The 13,650-nt window shown below is 37.5% G+C and overlaps 1 protein-coding gene across 5 annotated transcripts in view; it reads right to left on the minus strand.

Annotated features, from left to right (window-relative positions):
* CTNNA3 (catenin alpha 3) overlaps window positions 1-13,650 on the minus strand; it is a 1,760,513-nt gene that overhangs the window by 1,612,120 nt on the left and 134,743 nt on the right. For all 5 annotated transcript variants that reach the window (XM_034930662.2, XM_008955790.3, XM_034930660.3 and 2 more), the window contains one exon: window positions 2,696-2,815. In XM_034930662.2, coding sequence (XP_034786553.1) covers window positions 2,696-2,815 — 120 coding nt within the window. The remainder of the gene's footprint in view (window positions 1-2,695; window positions 2,816-13,650) is intronic.

Consider the following 13,650-nt stretch of genomic DNA (forward strand, 5'->3'; position numbering starts at 1 on the left):
CCTAGGAAAGAAAGCACAGTAACCTCAGAAAAACAGAAGTGAGAGAATGGAGCAAAGAACTCCAGTAGTCTATCTTGGGCCGAGAAAGAAATCTCTCAAAGATGATGTTAAAAATATCATAGAAGGGGACAGAAAATAAAACCTAATGGATGACTCCAATAAAATAATTATAGTCAATTCATTGGACATCCATAATTCAGAGTTAACAGTGGCATTTTCTGTTTGTTTTAAAAAATGGATAGGAGAATAAAGTATGTTAGGAGAAAACCTCAATAATACATAGGGGCAAGGGACAATCTCTCAGCCCTTGGTATCCAGGAAACCAAAGGCTTATGCTCTTTTGAATTTTAAATGTGTAGCAAAACACATTGATTTTAATTGCCTATAATCTGAGGTCAAACCTTTTGGCATGGTTCTTTGTTCATAGCAACAACACCACCAATAATATTTACTGAGGATTTGCCATGAGTCAGATACTGTTATGAGCACTGGAGAGGATACAGCATTAAAGGTGACAGACGAGGCCCTGTCCTTTTGGAGCTTATGTTCTGTCCCAGTGCGGAATGATAAATATGGTTGGACCAGGGAACAAACCATGACTAATTCTCTAATACAAAGAATACCGCCTTATAAAGAGGAAACTTTCTTGCTAAACTGGCAATTTTACAGAGGCCTGAATCTTTTCCATTAGAAGAAAAACACTTTCTGGCGTGTGCTTAATCAGGTTTTGGAGCTTTAAAGGAATAAATGCGAGATAAAAGATAAATCCCACCAAGCTAGAGAAGAGCTGATGTTCTGACCCTTTGACCCTGCCCATCAAGAAGACATAACACTCCAGGTTTGAAGTCAGACTTGATTTAGATTTGAAGCCCAGTTTCATGCCTTATTAGCTCCATGACCTTAGGCATGTTACTTAACTTCCTTAACAATTTTCTCATCTGTAAAATGGTGCTAACAAAAGCCACCTCACTGTATTGTTATAAGCATTTAAAGATTCAATTCATAAATGTTTAAATCATACCATGTGCCATATGCTTTTCATTTAATAAATAGTATAGATGATTTATATATGCATATATGTATACACTCCATGTGCTCATCTTTTCTTTATGCACATATAATTTACCCATCTATCCTCAATGCCATTCTCCCAGAGTTCTACCCTTCTGCCCCTGAGGCATTTACCTTCTTCCAAATTCACAATTAGCTAATAAAAGAATCCAATCACTGAAAATGTGTTAATGAGAAACGATAACAGAAGAGTACAGTGACTACTGCCTGCCAGCTCAAATACCCCTCCATGGTAAAATATGGTTTTGGAAACAAAACTGTACTAAAAATTGCATAGGCCAGAGGAGTGACTCTGGTGTGAACGCTAAGCAGCATCCTCTGGGGGTTTGTTATAGTAGCACTCAGTAACCATCAAGTGCTAATACCTAGACCATCATTAATTTTTTTAAAAAAACAAAACTTAAATGGACATTGTATCCTTTTTCATGTAAATTAATGTGTCTGCAAAAAGAATGTATTTGCCCTGGAACATTCTATAAAACAAATATAACCCCTAGGAAAATAGGGCCATAGAAAGGTTAAATGTTCATGTAACATCTGTGATAGAGCAATACCTAGAACACAATTCTCTTTTTGGCCCAGTAATTCTAGACCATATCATGTTGACTTAATGAGATTTAACTAAAAATAGAAAATTCTGCTTTGAAAACCTTCATCCAAAAGGATCCAAAACTTGTGAATTAGGCAATGGTGAGAATGCCACACCCTTTGCTACTCTAAGAGGAAAGTCTCTCAAGTGATCGACTCGAGGCCTGGCCATGCAAGTCAGACATTTAGTCATTTTTCTAGACGCTATCCATCATGGAGCACATTACCGAATTTCATGCAACCTCATTTAAACATTTAACTGGCTGTTCTGATTGGAATAAACCTTTGGTGGAAGTAAAAGCTTGACAACCCTGACACCTAGTGGCTGTGAAGAAACTGGAGCAGATCCAGCCTAGGAAGAGTAGTGAGCTACTGTGGCAGTGTCTCCAAAACACACAGCATTTAATCATGATGAATATTAGGTTATAAAGTACCAGTTCTAAAACAAACCCTATAAAAGTTTATTTCAGCTCTCTATTTATCTAGGGGCCTACAAAAGGAGGCAATTAAAAACCTTGCATTTGAAAAGTAAATTTTCCTTCAATCTTCCACACTTAGCAAATTACTCATCTTCAAAGATCAAAGAAAACTAAAGATCAATTCATATTTTGGCATATTTATGACTATTTTCCTTAATGTTGCATGTACACCCACAACCTTATCCTGGTCTTCAGGTGATTTTTCTCCCCAGGTCAAATATAAAAGCCAACTGGCCAAGCCATTATAGAGATTCCCTTTATGCCTCTGAAGCGTCCCTAGTCAAAGGGTAGTTGGATTTTCACAAACCAGCAGGAATTTTCTTTAAGAGAGGTATAAGGACACATGTGGAAACCCCTAAAGTACACATCTAAAAGCAAGGACCACATTGAACACTGTGGGAAGCCATATGAACACAGCAGATCAGCACAGCACAACCTGTTTCTGCTCTAACCATTAGAAGATAAGTTTCCTCAGACCCACCTGCACCTCTGACAGGCAGGATGGCAGGAAGCCTAAAGTGTTCATCTCCTCCACCAAGGAGAGCTCTGACTCCTACCTGCTGACGTTTGAAGGCTAAATAATCCAAATTTTCCAGCTCCTTCCCAAGCTTCTGGTAGGTTTTCTGGAGGTCAGATTTGTTGGCAACATTTTTGAGAGACTCAAATGTCCTTTGAAACTGAAATTGAAAACAAAAGTAGATCATTAGGATAGCAGCAGATTTTTCTCAAATTCTCAACTTGCTAACACAAAGAGTCGATAATGAGCCTCAGTTTCTCCCATTCATAATACAGTGATAACAAATGCTAGCTAATTATCTTTCAATGAAATAATCAGGGACACACAAAGAGTTATAAACCATATTCTAAGTATAACCAACATTACTGCATGCATGAGAAGCCTGTTCAGTCCTCATTCTAACAAAAGAGCATACTTCATTTAAAAAAAATAAAAAAGAAAGTTCATCTTTTAGGATATACTTCTGCTTTAAAATTTTTTAAAAAGCACTGTGAATGTATAATTTCAAATCATAATGAGGAAGCATTAAAGAGTGCTCACATTTCAATCATGGAAACAAACAAATTTATGAAAATGTAGTTGCTTACATGATATTTTGCTATAATGGCATGGAATCTGGCTTGCCTCTATAATAATATCTATGCAGAATAGGTCACCCAACAAACTTCAGCAAGAAAGATCTCTCAGAGCTTGTATTTTGAGAAGGAAGGAAAACTTAACATTTTGATGATCAAAGCATATGTGGCATGTTCAGCAAACATTTATTCATTTCTGCTCTATAACACAGATGAGCTATGAGCAGATGAGTTATGATCAGAAAGAGAGTTCTGATCAGTTCTGCTGAATCAGAATGCTCCTATTCTTTTAAAATCAGATACTAGATAAATACAAAGGTGAAAAATTGCAACGAACCACAGAATACTGTCTGCTACTAATAATTAATTAAGCAAAGGAAGCTCACAAGAAATTGGATTCTTGGTTTATTTTCATAAATTAGAACATACTTTGGAGGGTTAGTGATTGAAAATGTCAAGTAATGTAATTTGCAAGACATTTGCATTTGCTCTCTCTTTATGTCATTTATTTCCCATATTCTCACTCTGTGCCATTAGACAGATTTCTACAGATAGAGACTTGACCATCTTAAACACACCAGAACTCCACTGTGACTATGATGCCATGAGACAGGCTAATAAGATTTTATAGAATATAATTAAGTTTCCAGGGAAATGATTTGACCCTTACTATATCAAACTCTATGAAATAAGTCATATTAAAATGGCATTCTACTGAATTAAATCCCTAATTTCATGAAAGCAACATGTTTATCTCAATCCAAGGTGACAGAGGGAAAAGAAATGGGAAATAACAGTGCTAAGCTTCCATGACAGGACAGTAAATTAAATTCAACAAATAATCATTTAGAACCTACTATGCACAAAGCACTATGAATATAAAAGACATTTCCTGCCCTGAAGGAACTCAGACCACTGGAGAAACTAGACATGAAATTCGGAAATGAGATGGACACTGACACTTACTGAGTGCCCACTCAGCCCCAGGTACTTTATGCTTTCCAATTTAATCTTCACAAGAACCACAGGAGTTCCTATTTCTCTTCTCATTCTACAATTGAGTAAACTGGGTTTCAGAAAGTTTGATTGAACTGGGTTTTTATTACAACATTCATGTTCTTTCTACTCTATCCTTAACTCGAACACAAGGCAAGGTAGTAAAGAGAGTGCAAAAAAAGAGAGATAAAGGTAACATTGGTGAAAACTCGGAAAACTCACTGATACTGACGGAGGGACTCAGACCACGTAGAAGACGTAAGACAATTTGAGTTGGGCCCCAAAGGACAGGAAGTCTTTTAAGAGTCTGACGTGGAAACCAATTCTACCCAACATATTAAACACAGCCAAAATCAGTTCATTTTCCCCCATTTATAACAATAAACAAGTTCCTTTCAACATAATTTTAATGACCTTTATATGAAATATTTATTATATTGTATAATCATTTCTGTGCCTTGACCATTTCTTGGTTCATTCTCACTATGTTCAAATCAAAATAAAACCTTATCTAAGATTCTAAAAAATTTAAGTAATTTTATCTATGATTTAATTAATACAAGCTATTTTACTGACAAATCCATTTAACTCTAAAGCATGTTTTAGCCCCTGCACTTTGTCTTCCCTAAGAAATATTAGCTCTACTTCTTAAAATATTTTTTCTTCATATTTATCTCTGTAAACATTATACAACTCCAAATGGGAACTTTAGAGCAAACACACTTGTAAAGAGTGTTCAAAATAGCCGGGCGCGGTGGCTCACGCCTGTAATCCCAGCACTTTGGGAGGCCGAGGCGGGCGGATCACGAGGTCAGGAGATCGAGACTATCCTGGCTAACACGGTGAAACCCCGTCTCTACTAAAAATACAAAAAATTAGCCGGGAGAGGTGGCGGGCGCCTGTAGTCCCCCGCGGGAGGCTGAGGCAGGAGAATGGCGTGAACCCGGGAGGCGGAGCTTGCAATGAGCCGAGATTGCGCCACTGCACTCCAGCCTGGGCGACAGCGAGACTCTGTCTCAAAAAAAAAGAGTGTTCAAAATAAGAAACACAGAAAACCAACACTTCTGGTAATATGCCCATGGCCAAAGGAGAAATGGAGAAAATCCAGTAACAATACATGATCACAAGAATGTTTTAACTAAAGGTCGGACTTTGTATAATATGGAGATTTCAGCTTGAACTTTTGTTATCAGGAATTATATCCTCCATTTATTGATAATAAAGAGTTCAAAATACTGTAAAACCATGATAATTTCATTCATTTAAGCAGTTTTTTTGCTTACAACAATAATTAATTGTCAAGGAGAGGTCATATGAAACCTGTGGTATAGCTCTGGCTTAGCTCCCTATTAAACACACCCCATCCCCACCTGCACACATGTATGCTTAAAGATACTAAAGAATGAAAGCAATAATCTTACTTTCCAAGTGATGCTGAAGTACAGAAGATAAAAGTTAGGTTGAGGCCTAGGTTTTAAAGAGTATTCACTTGGCTTGAAGATTTTTCTAATAGGCCACAATGGTTAATCATTGAAACAAACCTCCAAGATTTTCTATATTTGTTCAGTACATGATAATTTTCTTATATTGATTATTTCTCCAAATAAATGATCTCCCAGTTGGAGACAAGTTGGGGAAAGGAAGCACAATTAATTGAAGAGATTTTTAATACAGCTGGATTTTACTTATTCATAGTTTTGAGTGGGAATTTAAAATGAGCCAAAAACCCCAGAATAATTTGTTGAACCTTGAATTTATCCTGTGTTTTTTTTTTAACTCGTTATAAACCAAACTCAAACTTTAAAAAGCTCAGTGAATTAGACTAAACCCAAAACAAACCTTGGACATACAAGATAAGAATGGGTAGAGGAAAACAATATCCCTAAGCCCAGCACTTGCTGGAAAAGTAAGCACTGTCAACACTCCCAGAGTGTGTTTTCTCATCAAATTATTTCTGCTCAGAAATAATAATAGTAATCCATCAAATAAAACAGCAGAAACTATAATTGCTCATCTCACATTAAAATAGCTGACAAATTATTTTGCAAGAAAGAGAAGCATAGAAAAGGCAACAGGGAAATGTCTACTTTGTCTCAGCAGTCCCTTTTCCCAGATACATTTTTTCTCCTTTTTCCTGACAATACATATATAAATAAATCTAAGCCAGTGTTCTATACAAATTATGCATCCAATGAGTTCATGTAAATTATGTAGATTTGTGGAGTAATTTGAGAAAGACACGAAGAAATAGGCTGAAACAGCAGGAAAAAAAAATGCAGCCAAGGCTCTGGCAAATAAAGTTTTCCTCTCCCTCACTGCCAACGCCCTGGCTTCCTTTTGTAATCAGATCGATTGATTCAAATAACTCTAGAGCTCCAGCAGCCTACTAATTCCCATAATTTAAAAACATCAAGAAGCATTGCTCCAAAACAAGAGCCAGCTCCACAGTCATCATGTTTTCTTATTTAATATTTCATGCATTTATACGAGGTGCTGGGTGCTACCTGTAACATGAAAAGAAATCCCATACCCGCAGCGTTATGTGTACAAAAGGGTATACAATAAGTGCCTGATGGAAAGCATTATATCACCAAGTGTGATCTTAGTGTCCCTAAATCATCTGTTTAAAACAATGCCAAAAGTTTCTGGAGCCTAAAGCAGAAGGAAAGAATAGTCAAAAAAATAATATATTGATGCTCTATAAATATTAATACCTAGAGTAAAAAGAAATTGTTTTAAGCATAAGAAATAGCTAATCTACCTTACTTAAATATGGCAACCACAGAGCAATCAAAAATAAAGTATTACAGAGAAAGAAATTATTTAATGTTTCTGAATTTAATCCATTGACTTTCATACATATTTTCCAAATGAACTTACAAGATGATAATACCACTCGTTAAAAGGAAGTTTACAACTGAAGCAGAAAATTAAAGCTCACATACGTATCTCAAATGATTTTTTTTTTTTTTTTTTTTTTTTTTGCTGTAAGGAATGACTATAAAAGTTAAGAACATAGAGCAAAATTGGGCTTGAGATCTAAATTAGAAATAGTTCTATGTAGGTGAAGGCACACTGGCCTTGAGGTCTGAGGTTCAAGTCCTTGCTATGCCATTTAATAACTGCATCACTTTGGACAAGTCATTATTATTCCAATTTTGATTGTGTTATCTATAACACAGGACAAATTGTCTTTGCCTGCCTACTTCACTCAGTTGTTGTGAAATCAGCTGAGGAAAAATAAAAGACATTCATTCAACAAATATTTATCAATGAGCAACATACCAGACATGTAAGAAACAGAGGAAAACAAAAGAGAAACAACTCTTTTACAATCTAGCTTTATAGGTTACTGCTTTATAAACTTAAAAGTTCCATAAAATTGAAAAGACCATTGTCATTAAGATCATGACACCTTTCAGTAGTGAATAAGGACTGAACAAAAGGGTCATTCAATAATTGTTTATAGAGCAGCATCACTGTGCAAAGCACTGGGCTTGACGCTGTGAGAAACATCACATTTATGGTGAGGCTTGGGTGGAAAAATGACGAAATCATTGATGCTTTATGAAAAGTTTGGCCAGGTGCAGTGGCTCACGCTGTAATCTCAGCACTTTGGGAGGCCGAGGCTGGCAGATCAATTGAGGTCAGGAGTTCGAGACCAGCCTGGCCAACATGGTGAAATCCCATCTTTATTAAAAATACAAAAATTAGTCAGGTGTGGTGGCATGCGCCTGTAATCTCAGTTACTTGTGAGGCTGAGGCAAGAGAATTGCTTGAGCCCAGGAGGCAGACGTTGCAGTGAGCTGAGATCGCACCACTGCACTCCAGCCTGGGTGACAGAAAAAGACTTCATCTCAAAGATAAGATAAAATAAAATAAGATAAAAAGTTTATGGGCAATGTCCCCAAAGAAATCAGCAGTTTACAAATGGATAATCCATTTTGAGAAGGGTCAAGATGATGTTGAAGACAAAACCCACAGCAGCAGACCATCCACATCAATGTGCAAGGAAAAAATTAATCTTGTTTGTGTCCTAATTGAAGAGGACCAACAATTAACACCAGAAGCAATAGCCAACATCATAGACATCTGAACTGGTTCAGCTTACACAATTCTGACTGAAAATTTTCAGTTGAGCAAAGTTTCCCCTGGATGAATGCCAAAATTGTTGCACATAGATCAATTGCAGATAAGACCAGAGCTTTCAATGAAATGTTTTAACAATTTTAATTTCATCAAGCTCCTTAAGTATTCCTTTGGAGAAATCTAACAAAAGACGAATGTGGATTTACCAGTATGATCCTGAAGACTGAGCACAATCAAAGCAATATCTACCAAGAGGTGGAAGTGGTCCTGTCAATGCAAAAGCAAGCTAGTCAAGAGCAAAGATCATGGCAATAGTTTTTTAAGATGCTCAAAGAATTTTGCTTGTTGATTTTCTGGAAGGCCATGGAATGATAGTACCTGTTTATTATGAGAGTCTTTTGAGAAAGCTAGCCAAAGCTTTAGCAGAAAAACACTGGGAAAGCTTCACCAGAGTCCTTCTCCACCACAATGCTCCTGCTCATTCTGCTCATTAAACAAAGCCAATTTTGCAAGTTTCAATATAAAATCATTAGGTATCCACCTTACAGTCCTGGTTTGGCTCCTTCTGACTCTTTTTGTTTCCAAATCTCAAAAAATATTTAAAGGGCACTCATTTTTCTTCAATTGATAATGTAAAAAAGACTGCATTGGCACGGTTAAATTCCAGGACATTCAGTTCTTTAGGGATGAACTAAATGGCTAGTATCATTATTTACAAAAGTGTCTTCAACTTGATGGAGTTTATGATGAGAAACAAAGTTTATATTTTTTATTTTTTTCTTTTAATTCCATTTTTCTATGAACTTTGTGAAGTCCCCTCATCATTACCCTGCTTAAAATTCTTTCATGGTTTCCCCTTAGCTTTCAGACTATAGTTCAAACTTTGTAACTTAGCACATAGACCTTTCAAATTAGGTCTATGCCTACCTCTCCAGCTTCAACTCTTGTTCCTCTCACACAGTTCACCCTTCATCTCAGCCATTCAGGACTATTACAAGTCTTTCAGCATACATCCTCTTCTGCAGGTAAAATGCCCTCTGCCTCACTACCTTCTTTCTCTAGTCAACTCTCCAAACTCAGCCACACAGTATTCATTTAACATACCCTCTCTTAATACAATTCCAACCTCCATAACACTTTGTACCAACCTCTACCATAATAACATACTGTTAATTTACTTTTTATCTAGTCTGTAAATTCCAAGAGAGCAGGATCATGATGGTATTTTTAGAAATTTTAATCCCTAGCACATACTAGAGTGATGGTGACTGCCACAAAGTAAGCACACAGAAATAACCATTTGCTGAGGTAATCCATTAATTAATCAAATCAGAGATAACTGGAAAGATGCTGATTCCTTCTTAAAAAATGAAAATTTTACATGGTTTAAATTTATATGGTCAAAGGTCATAAAATTTCAATTAAACAGGAGGAATAATCTCAAGAGATCTATTGTACATCATGGTGACTACAGTTAATACCAATAAATTATATACATGAAAATTGCTAGAGTAAATTTTAAGTGTTCTCACTACCAAAAATTGATAAGTATAAAAGGTAATGCATATATATTAAGTAGCTTGAGTTAGCGATTCCAGAATGTATACATGTATTAAAACATCATGTTATATACCATAAATATATATAATTTTTACTTGTCAAAATAGGGGGATATAGAAGGGATGGTTAATGGATATAAAAATAAAGTTAGATGGAAAAAAATCTGGTGTTTGGTAACACAATAGAAAGACCATAGTTAACAATAACTTATCACATATTTCAAAATAACTAAAAGAGTAGAATCAGAATGTTCCTAACACAAAGAAATGATAAATGCTTGAGGTGATGGATATTCCAATTACCCTGATTTGATCATTACACATTATATGCTTTTATCAAAATATCACATATACCCCATAAATAAGTACAACTATTATGTATCTATATGAGAACACATGGACACAGGAAGGGGAACATCACACTCTGGGGACTGCTGTGGGGTCGGGGGAGGGGGGAAGGATAGCTTTAGGAGATATACCTAATGCTAAATGATGAGTTAATTGGTGCAGCACACCAGCATGGCACATGTATACATATGTAACTAACCTGCACATTGTGCACATGTACCCTAAAACTTAAAGTATAATAATACAATAAAAAAATAAAATAAAATTTAAAAAATATACGTTTGAAAAAAAAATTTCTTCTTCCCTAAAATTTCCAATAGGAAATTCATGACAAATCCAGCAAGTATGCCCTATTTGTCTCTATTTCTAATTTCTCCTCTTATATCTTGATGTGGTTTGGCTGTGTTCCCACCCAAATCTCATCTTGAATTGTAACTCCCACAATTCCCAAGTGTCACGGGATGAACCCGGTGGGAGGTGATTGAATTATGGGGGCAGGTCTTTCCTGCACTGTTCTCGTGATAGTGAATGAGTGTCACGAGATCTGATGGTTTTAAAAATAGGAGTTTCCCTACACAAGCTCTCTCTTTGCCTGCCGCCATCCACATCAGATGTGACTTGCTCCTCCTTGCTTCCACCATGATTGTGTAGCCTCCCCAGCAAGGTGGAACTGTAAGTCCATTAAACCTCCTTCTTTTATAAATTGCCCAGTCTCAGGTATGTCTTTATTAGCAGCATGAAAACAGACTAATACAGTAAATTGGTACCAGTAGAGTGGGGTGCTGCTGTAGATACCTGAAAATGTGGAAGCAATTTGGGAACTGGGTAACAGGCAGCGGTTGGAACAGTTTGGAGGGCTCAGAAGAAGACATGAAAATGTGGGAAGGTCTGAAACTTCCTAGAGACTTGTTGAATGGCTTTGCCCAAAATGCTGATAAGCATATGCGCAATAAAGCCCAGGCTGAGGTGGTCTCAGCTGGAAATGAGGAACTTGTTGGGAACTGGAGCAAAAGTGACTCTTGTTATGTTTTAGCAAAGAGATTGGTGGCATTTTGGCCTGCCCTAGAGATTTGTGGAATTTTGAACTTGAGAAAGATGATTTAGAGTATCTGGTTTAAGGAACTTCTAAGCAGCAAAGCATTCAAGAGGTGACTTGGGTACTGTTAAAGGCATTCAGTTTTATAAGGGAAGCAGAGCATAAAGTTTGGAAAATTTGCAACCTGAAAATGTGATAGAAAAGAAAATCACATTTTCTGAGGAAAAATTCAAGCCAGCTGCAGAAATTTGCATAAGTAATGAGGAGCCAAATATTAATCCCCAAGACAATGGGGAAAATGTCTCCAGGGCATGTCAGAGGACTTCACAGCAGCCCCTCCCATCACAGGCCAGGAAGCCTAAGAGGAAAAAGCAGTTTCATGGGCCAAGCCCAAGGTCCCCATGCTGTGTGCAGCCTAGGGACTTGGAGCCCTTTGTCCCAGCTGCTCCAGCCATGGCTGAAAGGGGCCAATGTCGAGCTTGGGCTGTGGCTTCAGAACACAGCTTCTGAAGCCTTGCCACCTTCCATGTGGTATTGAGCCTGCAAGTGCATGGAAGTCAAAAATTGAGGTTTGGGAACCTCTGCCTAGATTTTAGAGAATTTATGGAAATGCTTGTATGTCCAGGTAGAAGTTTGCTGCAGGGGCAGGGCTCTCATGGAGAACCTCTGTTAGGAAGTGTGGAAGGGAAATGTGGTGTTGGAGCCCTCACACAGAGTACCTACTGGGGCACCACCTAGTGGAGCTGTGAGAAGAGGGCCACTGTCCTCCAGAACCACCCTAGAATGATAGCTCCACTGACAGCTTGCACTGTGCACCTGGAAAAGCCGCAGACACTCAATGGCAACCCATGAACACAGCCAGGAGGAAGGCTGTATCCCACAAAGCCACAGGGGGAGAGCTGCCCAAGACCATGGGAACCCACTTCTTGCATCAGCGTGATCTGGATGTGAGACATGGAGTCAAAGGAGATCATTTTGGAGCTTTAAGATTTGACTGCCCTGATGGATTGTGGACTTGCATGGGGCCTGTAGCCCCTTTGTTTTGACCAATTTGTCCCATTTGTAACAGCTGTATTTACCCAATGCCTGTACCCTCATTGTATCTAGGAAGTAACTAACTTGCTTTTGATTTTACAAGCTCATAGGCAGAAGAGACTTGCCTTGTCTTAGATGAGATGTTGAACTGTGGACTTTTGAGTTAATGCTGAAATGAATTAAGACTTTGGGGGAATGTTGAGAAGGCATGATTAGTTTTGAAATGTGAGGACATGAGATTTGGGAGGGGCCGGGGGCAGAATGATATAGTTTGGCTGTGTCCCCACCCAAATCTCATCTTGAATTGTAACTCTCACAATTCCCACATGTCATGGGAGGAACCAGTGGGAGGTGATTGAATTACAGGGCCAGGTCTTTCTTGCACTGTTCTCGTGATAGTGGAAGAGTCTCAGGAGATCTGATGGTTTTAAAAACAGGAGTTTCCCTCCACAAGCTCTCTCTTTGCCTGCTGCCATCCATGTAAGATGTGACTTGCTCCTCCTTGCCTTCTGCCATGATTGTGAGGCCTCCCCTCACAATCATGGAATCCACATGGAATCCATGTGGAACTGTAAGTCCATTAAACCTCTTTCTTTTGTAAATTGCCCAGTATCAAGTATGTCTTTATCAGCAGAGTGAAAACAGAATACACATCTTAAATACCAGTCTTGACTTGCTCTTTTTCTTTACATCTTAATATGCTTTTACATATTTTGCCTAAGATCTTCCACAAAATATACATAGCTTCTAACAGCTCTTAATTATACAGTAATTTTCCCTTTATCAGCTGCTGATATCTTCAATAATAAAAGGCTTTAGAAAATCTTTTTGTTGGTACACATCTGCCTTTTAAATAGAGGGTGGCCTCGGAGAGTCTCAGCTGCCAACATGGTAATGTGATTTTTCTGTCAATATAAATATTTGTCATAGTCAGAATTATTGTTTGTCCACAAATGCTTTATAAAATTATGTAGCAAATGTTAAATATACATTTGACAAAAGTTGTTAAATTCTGGACCCATTTCCTGTAAGACACTGGTCTATTACCTAATCCAAAGGGATCAACATTCCCAAAACAAGTAAAACATGACTATGGTATGATAAATGGAAAAAGTTAGAAAAGTTAGTTCAACTCAATAGTCAAATTTCCCTTCATCTTTAGGAATAAGTACAACATTTCACTCCAAGGGCCAAAAAGTGGGAGCAAGATACCAAGGAGAAGAAAGATGGGACAGGGAAAGAAGGTGAAAGAGAACTTATACCAGTTCTTGCCAAGTAATTTATGTCATATATCATTCAGTCTTCACAAAACCCTTTCAAGGTATTCGGAATAAGTTTTATTCTCCCCATAACTCAG

This window comes from Pan paniscus, chromosome 8, assembly GCF_029289425.2.
Source record: "Pan paniscus chromosome 8, NHGRI_mPanPan1-v2.0_pri, whole genome shotgun sequence".
Classification (NCBI taxonomy): Eukaryota; Metazoa; Chordata; class Mammalia; order Primates; family Hominidae; genus Pan; species Pan paniscus.